At 42.8% G+C, this 13,222-nt stretch overlaps 1 protein-coding gene across 3 annotated transcripts in view; it reads right to left on the bottom strand.

Annotated features, from left to right (window-relative positions):
* The window catches only part of MYZAP (myocardial zonula adherens protein), a 65,341-nt gene extending 60,947 nt beyond the window's left edge, over positions 1-4,394 (bottom strand). The window contains exon 1 of one of the 3 annotated variants that reach the window (XM_074879986.1): positions 4,379-4,394. Coding sequence is in view for 2 of the 3 variants with exons in the window: in XM_074879984.1 (XP_074736085.1) it covers positions 706-789 (84 nt within the window). In the remaining variant the exon portion in view is untranslated. Of the gene's footprint in view, positions 1-705; positions 916-4,378 lie in introns of those variants that run through there. The other 2 variants (XM_074879984.1, XM_074879987.1) reach the window with 2 other exon arrangements.
* Positions 4,395-13,222: the final 8,828 nt, after the last annotated feature.

The following is a 13,222-nucleotide window of genomic DNA, read 5'->3' as shown; positions in this document are numbered from 1 at the left end:
TCATGATCACACGATCCCATTTCTTTGTAAGGACAAGCTTATAACATATTCCTATTTATTTCTTCACATGTGGAATGTGCACTCCCAATGATAGCAGTGTGGTTCCAGCTGCAAAAAAGAGCTATTTAAAGCAGGGTGGCTGTAGAGACGTTCCTGTCATATCTGCCGGAGTTTTAACAACTTTTCAGAAACATTTCCCTACGGATAAGTACATCTTTATTTATCCCTGTTATGAAAATTACAAAGAAAACCCATCAGTAAATCATATTTCTGTATTTGAGGAACTGATTATAAAAATAAATTCCTGCTGCCATCTAAATCATTACGGTGAGCTTCCTCATGAGAGGCAGCGCGAGTTCTCAGCTGTAAATACCAAGGCGCATTTCAAGGGCGGGCAGGGGGGGAGGTCTCCCCCACGGACAGCCCTTCCTCGCAGGTTCCCAGAAAAGCCAGGGACCAGCACTAACAAAAGCCCTGCAGGACGCCCCAGAAGCTCTTCGTTTCCCAGCACCTACTCCGAACACACAGAAAGATGTTCTCACACACAGCAAGCTTCACCTGAAAACACCCAAAATAAGCGATGTTAAAAAAAAAGAAAAAAAGCGCTCCGCTGGTAAACTGTAAGGGGGATGGATGGTGGTCTGTCGAGCCGCCGCTTCGCCCCCCGCCACCACCCGCGGGACCTCCCCGCCGCCCCCCGCGCACCTTCCGCCGGGCGCGGCCGCTGTCGCCGGACGGCCTCCGGGGAGCGGTGGCGGTGACCGTGAGCCCCGAGCTGTAGCGCAGCATCCCCGCGGGCCGCCGGGCCGGCGCTGACTGCGGCTGCCTCGGGCCGGCGGCGCCGCTCCGCCCCCGCGCAGATGGCCGCGGGCGGCCGCAGGGGCCGGGCTGCCCCGGCGGGGGCGGGCCGGGAGCCAGGCTCCGCCGCTTCCCCCTCCGCCGCCCGGCCCCGCGGAACTTGCGCCCCCGCGCTGGCTCCTCGGCCGTGAAGCGCCCGAGCCCCTCGCGCAAAGCCGCGGCGGGACGCCGCCCCACGAGAAATTTGTCCTTGGGACGCTGAGGTCCCGGCGCAGGGTGACATTCCCTCTGCTCCCGGGAATTCTGGGTGCAGCATGGGGAGGGGGGCTTTGAGAGGAGACCCAGGCGGGTCCCTGTGTCACCGAGCCACTTCCCGGGCAGCGGCAAAGGGGGGGTTAGGGCTCGCAGGACCGGCAGGGGGCCGCTCGGTCCCATTCTCCGGTACCCACCTCTGCGGGAGCGAGCGCTCTAACCAGAGAGGCCCCTGCGAAAGGTGGGCACCGCTCCCGCCTCCTTCCCGCAGCTGCGAGTGGTGAGCCTGCCCGGCGGTCGGTTTAACGGTGCTCCGCGAACAGGGACCCGAGTGCTGCCAAAGCACCCAGATCCCAGCCAGCCTCGGGTGAGGGGCACAAAGCCAGCGCAGCTCAATGCACGAGTGACAGCCTAAGCCTTAGTGCCAAAGGTCCACCGAGCAGGTGAGTCTGGTGCGCTGGCGGGAGCTGGCCCTGAGCCAGGCTGCAGGTGTGGACTTCAGCATTTCAGATGCTCGGGTCTTGCTAAGGGAACGCCGGAGCCCTACACCGCTGGGCACAGCCCGGGCCCACACACGTCCTCGGTAATCGAAGGAGTTACAACCAAAGGAGATGCTTCTGTTTGAAAGAAATTGCACAACAAATACATGTAACAGCATTTTTGAAATAGATTATCCTCTGTCTCCATGTAATTACCTTGAAATAATTAAGACCAAGGGGAAACAGTTATGACTACAGTGTTGTTTCCTGTTAGGATGTTAACGATGATGCTGGTTCCTGATCTGGAGAATGCTGAAGAGAGGGCAGTAATTTGCATTGGAAAAATGGAAACTGCACTGCACTACTAGTGTAGAGTCATCTGTGCACAATGGGTCTGCTCTCTTCTGCCTCAATTCCCTGTCCCCAAGGCAAAATACTGAGTTATCAACATGACAAGGAGCTGAGGAAGAGAGGAAGAAAGCAGTGCTCAGGCCCAGAGCAACGAATGAATAGTCTCCATTTAGTATTCGGCATCTTTTGTTGTTTTCCCAGCTACTGTTCTCTTCTCCACCTGAGGAAGGTAGTATAGCCCAAGGCAAATGAGATAGAACAAACACTTTTATTTGGATTTCTCTCAACTCAAGATTGGCAGCATGTTAGATGATTTTTTTTTTGTTCAAAGGTGTCTTGTGCATACAAACAATTGCATTTCCATATGAATCATCCACTGTCTTAACTCCTGGTTGTAATGCTGCTTTCAGAGTGGGTTTGCAGGTGGAGAATACTAGCAGCTCTCCCCATTTCTTAGAAAACAGCAGCAGGACATGTCTACCTGATTTATCAGTATCTGTTTGAACAGGAGCATCGACTTTTGGGCACATCCTCAAATTAAAATCCTCCAAGAAAGAATAACCTGCATGCACAGTTAGTATTCTGCTTTTTTTGGCTACTCTATGAATAATCATTTCCTTCTCTTTCCCCCGCAGTCAGCAAGCTGCACAAGTGTAGTAGTAAGGAGTCTAATTAGTTTTCTGCATTGCTGGTTGGCTGTGTATCCCATGTACCCACCTGCAATCTCTTCAGCCCTTGTGTAGGCTGTGTGGTCCCATGTGCGTAGTAAACATTTGAAAATACCTTATAATCTCTAAGCTCTGCCAAGGTTGCGATGCACATGTAGAAGTGAGACTCAAAAAAACCCCAAAATCAACAAATACCTCTCTTTGCATGAAAGCAACATTTGGAGTAACTTTTTCTCCATTGCCAAAGCTCTGATACACTGCAGAGATTATGGAGCCAGTTGCTAGTACTGAGTGAACAGCTGGTACCCCCAGGTAGGAAAAAGGAATCCCAAGAGAAGATGTTGCAGCAATATGAGCCATACACAGAAGGGCTGCAAAAAAGCTCAAAGTTATAGAATTATTTCTGAATGAAGGCAGGATAAACAGATTTAAGATTTTCAGCTTGAACAAAAGACAATGGTGGGGAATGGGCAACAGAGGTGTAGAAGATCATGAGTGGTATGCAGAAGTGAATGGAGAATGGCTGTTTATTATTTCCTACCCTTGGGAACAATGGACTGGAAGTAAACGAGGCACCACATTTATGTGCAAAATTAAATGATGACAGAGGATACTCTGATTATGAAAAGCATAAAGGCTCTCAAAACACAGCTGGATAATCTGATGGAAGACAAGCTATGAGGGCTGTAAAACACGAAGATACGCCTACAACTACTGACTCATGAGGTCCTTGAATTGTGGGTTTCTTTTCTTGATAGCTCTCCTGTGACAGGACCTCTAACCACTGTCTTTTCAGCCTCAACATGACAGACTCCCTACCAGTAGTAGTAAAGGTGACAGGTTTCTAGCAAGCGACGGTTCTCCTCTGCTCTGAAAGGAGCTCTCATGCCCAGCATCTGTCCTCGTCTAGGGGCAAGCTCTGCATGTATTTCTGGCTGCAGCTCATTATTCCACATTTGCCATTCTCTCTCACCCCTAAAGGAGACTTAAGCCAGGAAGTGACAATCCATAGAATCACTCCTTCTTTCACTCCCTTAGAGATGAGGGAGAAATGTCTGCTTGGTTTCAGCTTGTCCCTGTTTGCCAGGACCCATGACCTTACCTCCCTGGTTCTGATACAGTCTGAAGTAGATTTGCCACAGTTTACAGCTCTCTTTCCCTGCAAGGGTCATAGTAAGCTGTTGTGAGCATTTCATGCTGTCTGTGGTTTGGACATGGCGCTTGATTACAGAAACAGTATGGGGGAATGGAAAGTAAATCACTACTTGGGAATTAGTTTGACTAAAACAACAGTATTCTACTGATTTTTACAGTTGGACAGACTACACAAAAGGTATACACAGTCATACAGACTGCTCATAGACAATATACAGTGTGGTGGCAGAACATAATCTGACCAGGATGCTGGGCTTTCAGTTCAAAACCTGCCAGTGCTTTGTGAATGCAATGATCCAAAGGCACAGCAGGTTAATTACAAGATGACACTATAGGATGAATATCTGGAGCAATAGTTGCTGTGAAACAACTAATATAATTACACAGAAACTGCAAGAAATTTAAACTGTAGGCACCTTCTTCACTTTTTTGCAGGCTACCTTGTTCCCCACCACCAGCATGACTGAAATTTATTTTTCCCGGGAGGCCCAAAAATCATTATGCTGTGGGAAAAATGAAACAGGATGTCACAGAATCAACAGGCCTTTATATGAAAAGCCCTTGATCACAAGATGGGCAACAGAGCATACAGTACATGGAGTAGGAAGTAAGTCTGCCCTCACAGAATAGCAGATCATAAAAGAATCCCTGCAGGAGCGGGTAGCCTGGTCTTACCTTAACAAATTGCCTAAATGTGTGCATGATAAAAGGCTGATTTTTTTTTTTTCATCAAAATCTCCTCTCCATCTTCAGGCTAACTGCTGACAGAGTCCAGAGGAAGAAGAAAAGTTCCAATAACACTCGATCAACTGGAATATTAATCCTGTGGGATTTGGGAATAATTGCAGTTACAAATTGAACAAGAACTCACACCTGTGGTCATTAAGGCTATAAAGTCCCATTTGTATTGCTACAAAAATGAGGTGTTATAATTAACTTCTAATAGCCTTCACTTTCCAGGGGGATTAAAATCTGTTCTGCCTTCATCATCCCTAAGGCATGAAACTCATTTATTGCAGAGATTATCAAATGGACAGATGCATGTAAAATATTTCAGAACCAGACTCAGTAAGACCTGTGGTCTTGATCACTTGTTTTTCCTCAGAGCTGTTTCTTTTTTCTGCTAGCTTTCACCCTTGTATTCTACAGACACACACTTAGCTCAGCATCATGTAACTCTCAAGCTCTCTTTTTTGGGCATTACAGCTAGCATGAAAATTTTAGCCTGCTAACAGTCATAAACCAGCTTGTTAGGGGGCACATATCAGAAACTGAGCCCCCAAATTCAGTAGTCATAGGTTGCCTCATATGCAATATGCAAACAAATACATAATATGTCTTGTCTTGAGCAATATTTTGTCTTCACTGGGAAATACATCTTTGCTGCATTTGGAGCTACTGTGGTTTACAGTTACCCTTTTGAAGCAACACAACACATACAGGTATCTGAATGTCCAGCTGCAAGCATCTTATCACTCCTCAAACCTAACAATATAACTGTTTGCTGTCACTTAACAATCTTGGTACATGGCTAATACAGGATTACTACAGAAACTCAGAGCCTCCCCTGCTGATCTCTCATATACAAATCTGTAATTAGGAATTCCCATACCAGGAGTTTAAAATGCAGAATATACATTTTATATTGCAAATCCCTCAGTACCCATTTTCTGTGATTTTTTTAGTTACGTTTAAATTGAATAAAAAAAGAAATTCCTGAAGTGACTTACATTAACAGCTTGATTCCATGTTTACCGATAATGTAGAATCACAGACTATAATTGCAATAATTGCAATAAATGTTTCTTTTAATGTTTTCTGCTTTTAATTGTTGTCCTACTGTCTACTCAAAGTCCATCTTCCTGTTGAGGTTCTCAGAGTACTTTTTAACTGTGTATCAATAAAGTCACAATGCTAGATAGCTCAATAAATAATATAATGCAATGTGCACTATCATTTCCTCTGGAAGAGACAGAAAGGACAAAAGAGAATGGGTTAGTCACTCAAAGCCGTATCTGGGCAAGAGCATAGAGCAAGTCCATCAAATACAATCAGGTAATAATAGTATCAGGATTCTGCCATGTACGTTTATGCACATATATTTATGTCAGTGTATTTCACACAGTTTGTGTATCTGGCAGTTAGAAAAATGAGGATTACACCTGGTAGCTATGAATTGCAGACTCAGACTGTTAAAAAGCAGTTTACAGTGAAATAAAAATTACTGCTAAGATTTTAAAGAAGGCTCCAAAGCCCTAGAAGGGCATGTTTTTAAGGAAAAAGAGATATTTTTAGCTTCATTTGGGAGGGCTTTTGATTGAGCATGTCTATAAGTCATAATATTTACAGAGCTATAGTCATGGCTTTTATGTTACTAAATACAAGATAAAAGCTTAGACTTTACCAGAATCAACTGAGAGATATGAAATATATTGAAACAAATATAGGAGTTTCATTTCTCATGAATATGTGGCCGCATATGAATGAAAAAGTAGCACTGTCATTTTTCAGTCATGAATTCTTAGGGATTTAGATAGCATCACTTCAGATTTTGCTGAAGCATATAGGGCAGGAATCCAGTTCTGATTCAGCAGAAAAAGTACCACCCCTTGATTCATCTTCACCATTTCCTCTTTCATGTAGGTCTCCCATTCAGTTAACAACTGGGTCACAGCCCATAGCAATGTGGCCCAAGACACACGTGCAATGCTAGAAGCCTGTCATTTATTCAGCAGCAGGTTTTGGTTTAGTCAGTCCACGCAAGCAGGACAGTTCAGCATAAATGTCATGTAAAAATAACACAGCAGAGGAGCAGCAGCATTGTTCAGACAGGGGTGGGACTTGGCCAGGTCACATAATTGAACTGGTTAAGGTACATAGGAGAGTAGAAAACAGGCACGCCCCACCATTAGCACCAGAGTTACATTGTTAGGTAGCTCCATTTAAAATCATATTCCACTCCCTGAAGATAATACCAAAGCACAGATCTCTCCCAAAAGATTGATTTCAGTATTGTCATTGTGGCAGGAAATAAGGAAATTTTTGAGGCAGAAATAAATTGTGGAGCGCAAGTTCTTCTGTAAGTGTAAGGAATGGACATACATCAGGGAGGAGGAGCATTAATGACAGGAAAACACTACATGTATTTGACTGACTTAGCTTACGAAGGGGAAGACGAGACACATTTCAGCATTATTTCTCCACAGGAAAGGAAACACAGAAGAGGAGGAAGGGGAAAAACTATATTCTGCTTCCATTCTATTTTATCATAGAAGGCCAGAACAGCAAGTGGTGGAGTTCAGCCCTGCTTTAGGGCAGAGGATGATGGAACATTTTTCTAACCAACAAAGCAACCAGGCATTTGTCTAGAACATCTGCACAGATGCTACAGAAGTTCTTGGTTGTCTGGCTTCCCCCTCGTTTTAGATCTGGTTTAGGGCCTCCATGTTCCCCATCCCAGAATGATACACATGGGAATTTAGCAGTTCTCAATGACTCTCCCAGCCCATTGCCTGTTCACACACATAGCTGGGACAGGGAGCTGTGCATAATAGTTGTGAAGTACAAGTGGAAGATCTGGTTCTATTTATTTTCTTTCTACATACTAAAAAGAAGTTTATTAGAAGTCATATAAAAAGAAAATAAGGTGGAAGAGGAGGTATTTTAACCATAAAATATCAGGTCACATGAACTCTTGATATCAGGGGACTTTCATCAGGAAAACTTTGATCCTTCCAGCTCCAAAAAACATTCTAGCGAACCTATCTGTATCTACAGTATAATGAAATTTTCTTATCCTGTCACCAAGAATTGTATCATTTCCTCTGTGCATAAATCGTTACAATAATAGAAAAAGAAGTAAAGTTATAATCAGTACAGAAGATATTGTTGGGCCTAACTGAAGTAAAGTTATTAAGGAGGGAGTGTAGGGAGGACTAAATAGTTAAGGGTACTTACTAATAGCTCAACCACAATGACTAAATATGACTTAGGGAAATGCCCCTCTAACGACAGACCCAGTCTAGGAAGGAAATGGATTCACACACCTACCCACTTATATATTTGGTCACACACTGCATCTGTGAATCTGGATGGCCACTCCCCAGATTTCCAGTGTGTCATCCTTCAGGCCACTTCAGCCCAGGAGGAGGAGTATGTTTTTTCTTCACCTGCATATGGTGCATCATCCAGTTAGCAACATTGCAGCTGAGAGTAGCATGGTTCTGGGTCTTGATCACAGAGCAAGAGATTTGAACTATTCCAGAAAGGTACTTTTAAGAAATATTACAGACTTTGAAATAGATCAAGCTGGTATCAGTGACTTGGACCTGTAGAGCAGCATTTCCTGACATTCTGCCTGCTGGATGATAATGTGAAATCTAAATAAAGAGTGACAAAGGCTGGTCTACAAAAGGAAATAAACCAGTTTGCAAGATCACTCATAATTCAGAAATTAAAGTTTCTACTGTGAAATCAGATTGTTTCTGCAGTAGAACTATTCCCATCAGGTTTCTCTCTCCAGAGGAAACCACAAAAAAGTAGTGAGTACTTGATCAAAAGACTTCTCTTGGGTTTTGACTTATTCCGTAAACTTATTCCAATCAGGACATTTGGAAGGCAGAAGTCTCCATAAAATTCTGCTTTCCCTGCATTGCACAATTTGTCCAAAATGTACTGTGCCTAACATAACTACTTGAATCCAAGAGAAATGCAGGAAAAAAAATACAGAGAAAGCCATGCACAGTGATCATATTATGACAAACTCTGCAGGCTCTGGAGAAGGCCGGTTCTCTTTCGTACCACTCTTAACTCCATTTTATCTTACTCTTTCTATTCAGATACCTGGCCCTGCCTCTAGTCTTTCTGACATGCCTTTGTAAAAAATTTCAAGCCATGTTTGTTGATGAAGTTTTTAGTTGCCCAAATTAATTTTAATAAGGTATATTTTCTCATAACTTCACCATGCTCAGGGATTTTGCTGCACTTCTGGCCTACCCAGATTACCTCTTCAAGAAGTTTATCTATTATAGGTTAATAGAGCGCCATTTCCACCTCTAAAAATCTTCAAGAGGAGTTACCTGAAAGCTTGAAGAGCTACCAGAGTGGCTGGACTGAGTAACACCTGTGATTCCATTAGGCCTCCTTGAGATGGCCTAATAGGGCACGTATCCTATAGCTTGCTTGGGCAGAATCTCATCTTCACCTGGCATGGGGAAACAGAAATGGCAGATCTCAAGAGATGTATTTAAATTCTTCCCTGTTGCAGGTTTGTTTTTTGCATAAGTATTTCAGCATGGAAAACGAGCACTAAGGGGCTGCTGTATTAATTCCAAAATGCAGCTGCTGCAAGGGGGGTTCCTTTCCCATTAGCTTTGTCTAAGTCTAACTCACAAAGCTTTTTTTAAATGCAGACATGCACAGTCACATGCGTGACAGTTGATTACCAGTGTCTTTTAGTTAGTACAATTTAATCTTGCTGGTTTTAGAACTGCAGTGCTCTTCTAATGTAAGCAGAGAAAGCGAATGTGAAGAGAGGTATAGATAGTAATGAATGCTTAGAATAGACCTGTCTGGAACACCTATTCTCCCTACTGCAGAGCAAGAACAGAAAGACACAAAAAATGACTAAAAGACAATTGCCCTACTTCTGCTCTCATTTTTACTAGCATCTGTCTGATAATAACCAAGAAGTAAACGGAGGTGCTCTGGATATTAATGTGGGTTAATAGAATTAAAGTAGTACAAAGGAAGTATCTTATTGCTTTTTGTAATTAACCTGGAGATCCATTGCTGCCATAGGTCACTGAATAAAGAAATTACTAGCGTGGAAGGAAGAGATACATACAGATATGTATACAGGACCAGGTTTGGGTCAGACAAAATAGTGAGCTAGCTAGCATGAAATCAGCCAGAGCTATCAACTGGGTTTACCCAATGGCCAGCAATGATCAGAGAGCGACTGAGAGTAGCCTCCTGTGAGACAGCTAACACCAGACATGGTGGGAAGGAAAGGAGGGGATTTGCCTTCCTCTGTGGTCCTGGGAATTGGCCACTGTTGAAAACAGGATGTTAGACCATCACTCTGCCCCTGGAAATTTCTATATTCCTACCTTTTAGAGAAATATTTACCAAAGGATTAAAATAGTAACACAAGGCCCAATCCTTATCCCTCTAAAATCAGTAGCAAAATTCCCAGTAATTTCTACAGACCTTACACAGAGGCTACAATGCATTAATACATTAATAGCATGTGCTGGATACATCAAAAACACCTGATGGTTGTTCATTTTCTAGCTCATTTTATTTGAGTAAATCATTTGGGGGAATAACAAACACTTCAGAAATCTTGAATCCATGGTCCTATGACACAGAGTGTACTTTTGCTAAAGCATTAGAATGAAAAGTACACCAAAATATTCTGACAGCAGACAGGCTAACAAGCTCTTAAGGAGTACTTTTGGTACATTTCCTACTTCTCATACGACTGAAGCTATGAAGTCTATGAATTTTGGGGTTCTCCTGTGTTAATATACACGTTTAGTATTTTAACGAATTAACAAGAGAGAGAAAATACTTAGACAAAAAAATCCTATAGAATTAAACATTGGACAAAAATCACTGAAGTGCCCTCCAGAATTGTATTCTTGCTGAGCATTTCTGTCCCTGTCCTTAGGGAAACAATGTTGAAGCAGATTTTCTCAATAATATTGTTTTCCTTTCCTTGGCTTATGCAAGGGACAGTGGCCAATGTGGGCAGAAACTGCAATGGAAGATGAGTATAACTAGAACACTTTCTGGGCCCTACCCAGTTGGCCAGATCTTCCTGTTTAATGGTATGTGTTTTCTGCATAAATCTGCTGTAACCATGAACAGGATATCTCACCCTCACATTTGGAATCATTTCAGTATAAAGGGGATTTTCTGAAAGCAATGGAAGGATCTAGAAAAATAATGAGTTGAAACATATTTGGATATTTGGCTGAAGTTTTGACCCTGATGGGAACTTGACGTTCAGTTCCACATCTCTAGGTTGGATTTCTGGAGTGCAGGACAACCACACAAACACACGTACAGATGAACACCAGCATTAAGGATACCTGAAATAATGTGGGGGTTTTTTGCAGGCTTGCTACTGGACCACGTCTACAGATTTCTTGAGTGCATAATGTCAATCACGTAGCTTTAAGATGTTTGAAATCTGTTTCTGTACTGCCAAAAATAGCACTGCTGGCATAGTTCAAATTGTTTCCCCCATCTACAGAACCTATACAATTTCTTCAGTTTTTAATCTTTTTTGGCTGATGTTATTTATTAATTTTCTATTAATACCACAGGTGTTTGGCATAGTTTCCACAGATCCCATCACATTATCTGGAAAGTTTTCAGCCTGTGGTTAGATTGCTCTTTGTTTGACAGTGCCAGAAACAGCTGCAATACAGAGGTCAGATTTGCTGGCTACCTTTAAGTTAGCATGTTTGGGTACCAGCAACCAATTTGCAACAGCAACACGAAGGTTCACTGACTTACCCTGTTATATAGATATAACCTGAATTCCACTGTTTCTCTAGCCCCATACAGTCTAGACACTTATAACTGCTTTGGCTGAATTTTTAGCTGATCATTTTAATGTAAAACCTTCCAAAAAAGATTAGGTTTTCCCTGTGTAGAAATTCTGAGGTTCCTCTTGGGGTAGAACAGCATGATTTTGTACAGAGCTTGGTGATACAAAGTGGGGAACCTGTTCCAGTAGAAATTGTGGTCTTGTTAATCTATAAAAGTTTACAGATTCCTGATGACATGGCTAGTGTAGACCACCAGTAAACAAACCACACACATTTCACTACAGTTCATTCTGTCCTGTGCAAACTCTGGCAAAGTAGAGGAACTCTTTGGGCCTGCACTGTGAAATGGCGACTGCTCAAAACTCACTAGTCTGCACATGTCTTATTCCGCATGCCACAAACAGTATCGTTTGCAACTGGGCAGGCCACTGGTGTTGACCCACATTCCAGTAAGCAAACATCAAACATACCATGTTTTCAGTGAAAGAGAGAGACACTAGGATCTTATCAAGTCACACATAGAAAAGGGAAACTTCTGAGAAAGACTACAAGAAGTGTGAACACTCCAGTTCCTAATGAAAGCATGAACATACCTGCTTATACTTTTCTTACACTGCTGACATCTTCCTAGGTCAGTCCCTGAAGTTAGGTGAAATGAACCCAGGTCTAAAGTGGTATTGAAAATCATTTGTTTGAGAATACGTTAAAATGTCGAGACAAAAGACAACTTGGTTTGCGATAAATGCTTTCTGTCAAGTCACAGTGCAGCCATAGGTCACAAACTACCTCATATTGCCTCCCAGATTGTCACTCAGTATTATGCAGTCATACAAATGCCCAGACTGCGTCAGAGCTGCTGTCTATCTTCTCTGTCAGTGGCCAGGATTTCCTGTTTCAGAAAGATACGCAAGAATTTCACAGGAGATAGATGTTAATTATCCTTCCACTCCCTCCAAACATCTCCCTGGATTTCTAATCATTAGAGACTGGCTTACTTCCTGAATTATAGGTTTAGTAACTCCTGCTGTCACATTTTCATGAGTAATGGATATTCTTGCCAGCTATGAACTTTTGTTTCTTGCCAAATTATCACCATCAGCACCAGCATGTCTAATCAAGCTGTATAAAAAAGTACCAATTTTGATTCTCCTTGCTCTATTCTGGTGATTGTCTCCTTGTTACAGTGTTACAAAACAGTAAAGAACAGATGCTATCCATGCTCTTTCTGTCCTTCATAAATTAATTTCTCCAGACTCAGGACCAGTTTTCTGTCCTCTTAGGAGTCATGCAATTGTATCCGAGTACTTCTTACAGCAGCTGCACTTTCATAGGAAAGCACCATACCTATTCTCACATTAGTCACTTCATGCACCTTACCTTCTTGAATGCTATTTTGACTGTGGTTCTATACTGAAAAGGATCTTTGTTGAGCAGCAGGTCACTTTTTGAACAGACTACTTCTTGAATGTCAACCTGGCTGTTCTGTATTGTATTTCATCACTGGAGAATTGGTATCCAAGGAGGATTAAATAATTTCTCCCATCCTGCAAGAAACTTGTGCTGCAGCAGGAGCTCAATCTCAAGATTCCAAAGCTTCAAGATACCCTTTCGCTTGTCAATCTCTCTTTTAGGTTGGTTTATATATGAACCCTCTTTGCAGAGGGAGCATCACAATTGGCTCCACACCAGTTGCTGCCTGGGAAAACAAGACAAAAGGTGGACTACTAGGGCATAATTAACACAAGTCAACAGGGAGGGTGAAACACCTCAGGTGCTGTGACAGCCACAGAAGGACTCCCCAGCTGCTTAGCAGTGCAGAGGGATGAATCTTGTCATCCTCACTATACTGAAGGAAGCCAGCAACAAAATAAGGCAGTAGTGCCACTGGGCAATTTATCACCCCCATGGGAAGTGGTCACCAGCTTCATAGGTATAAGCATGAGACTCCTCGCAACAA

The sequence above is a fragment of the Strix uralensis genome, chromosome 11 (assembly GCF_047716275.1).
Source record: "Strix uralensis isolate ZFMK-TIS-50842 chromosome 11, bStrUra1, whole genome shotgun sequence".
NCBI lineage: Eukaryota > Metazoa > Chordata > Aves > Strigiformes > Strigidae > Strix > Strix uralensis.
The sequence above is the reverse complement of the archived record's forward strand: the minus strand, read 5'-3'. Positions and strand labels throughout refer to the sequence as shown.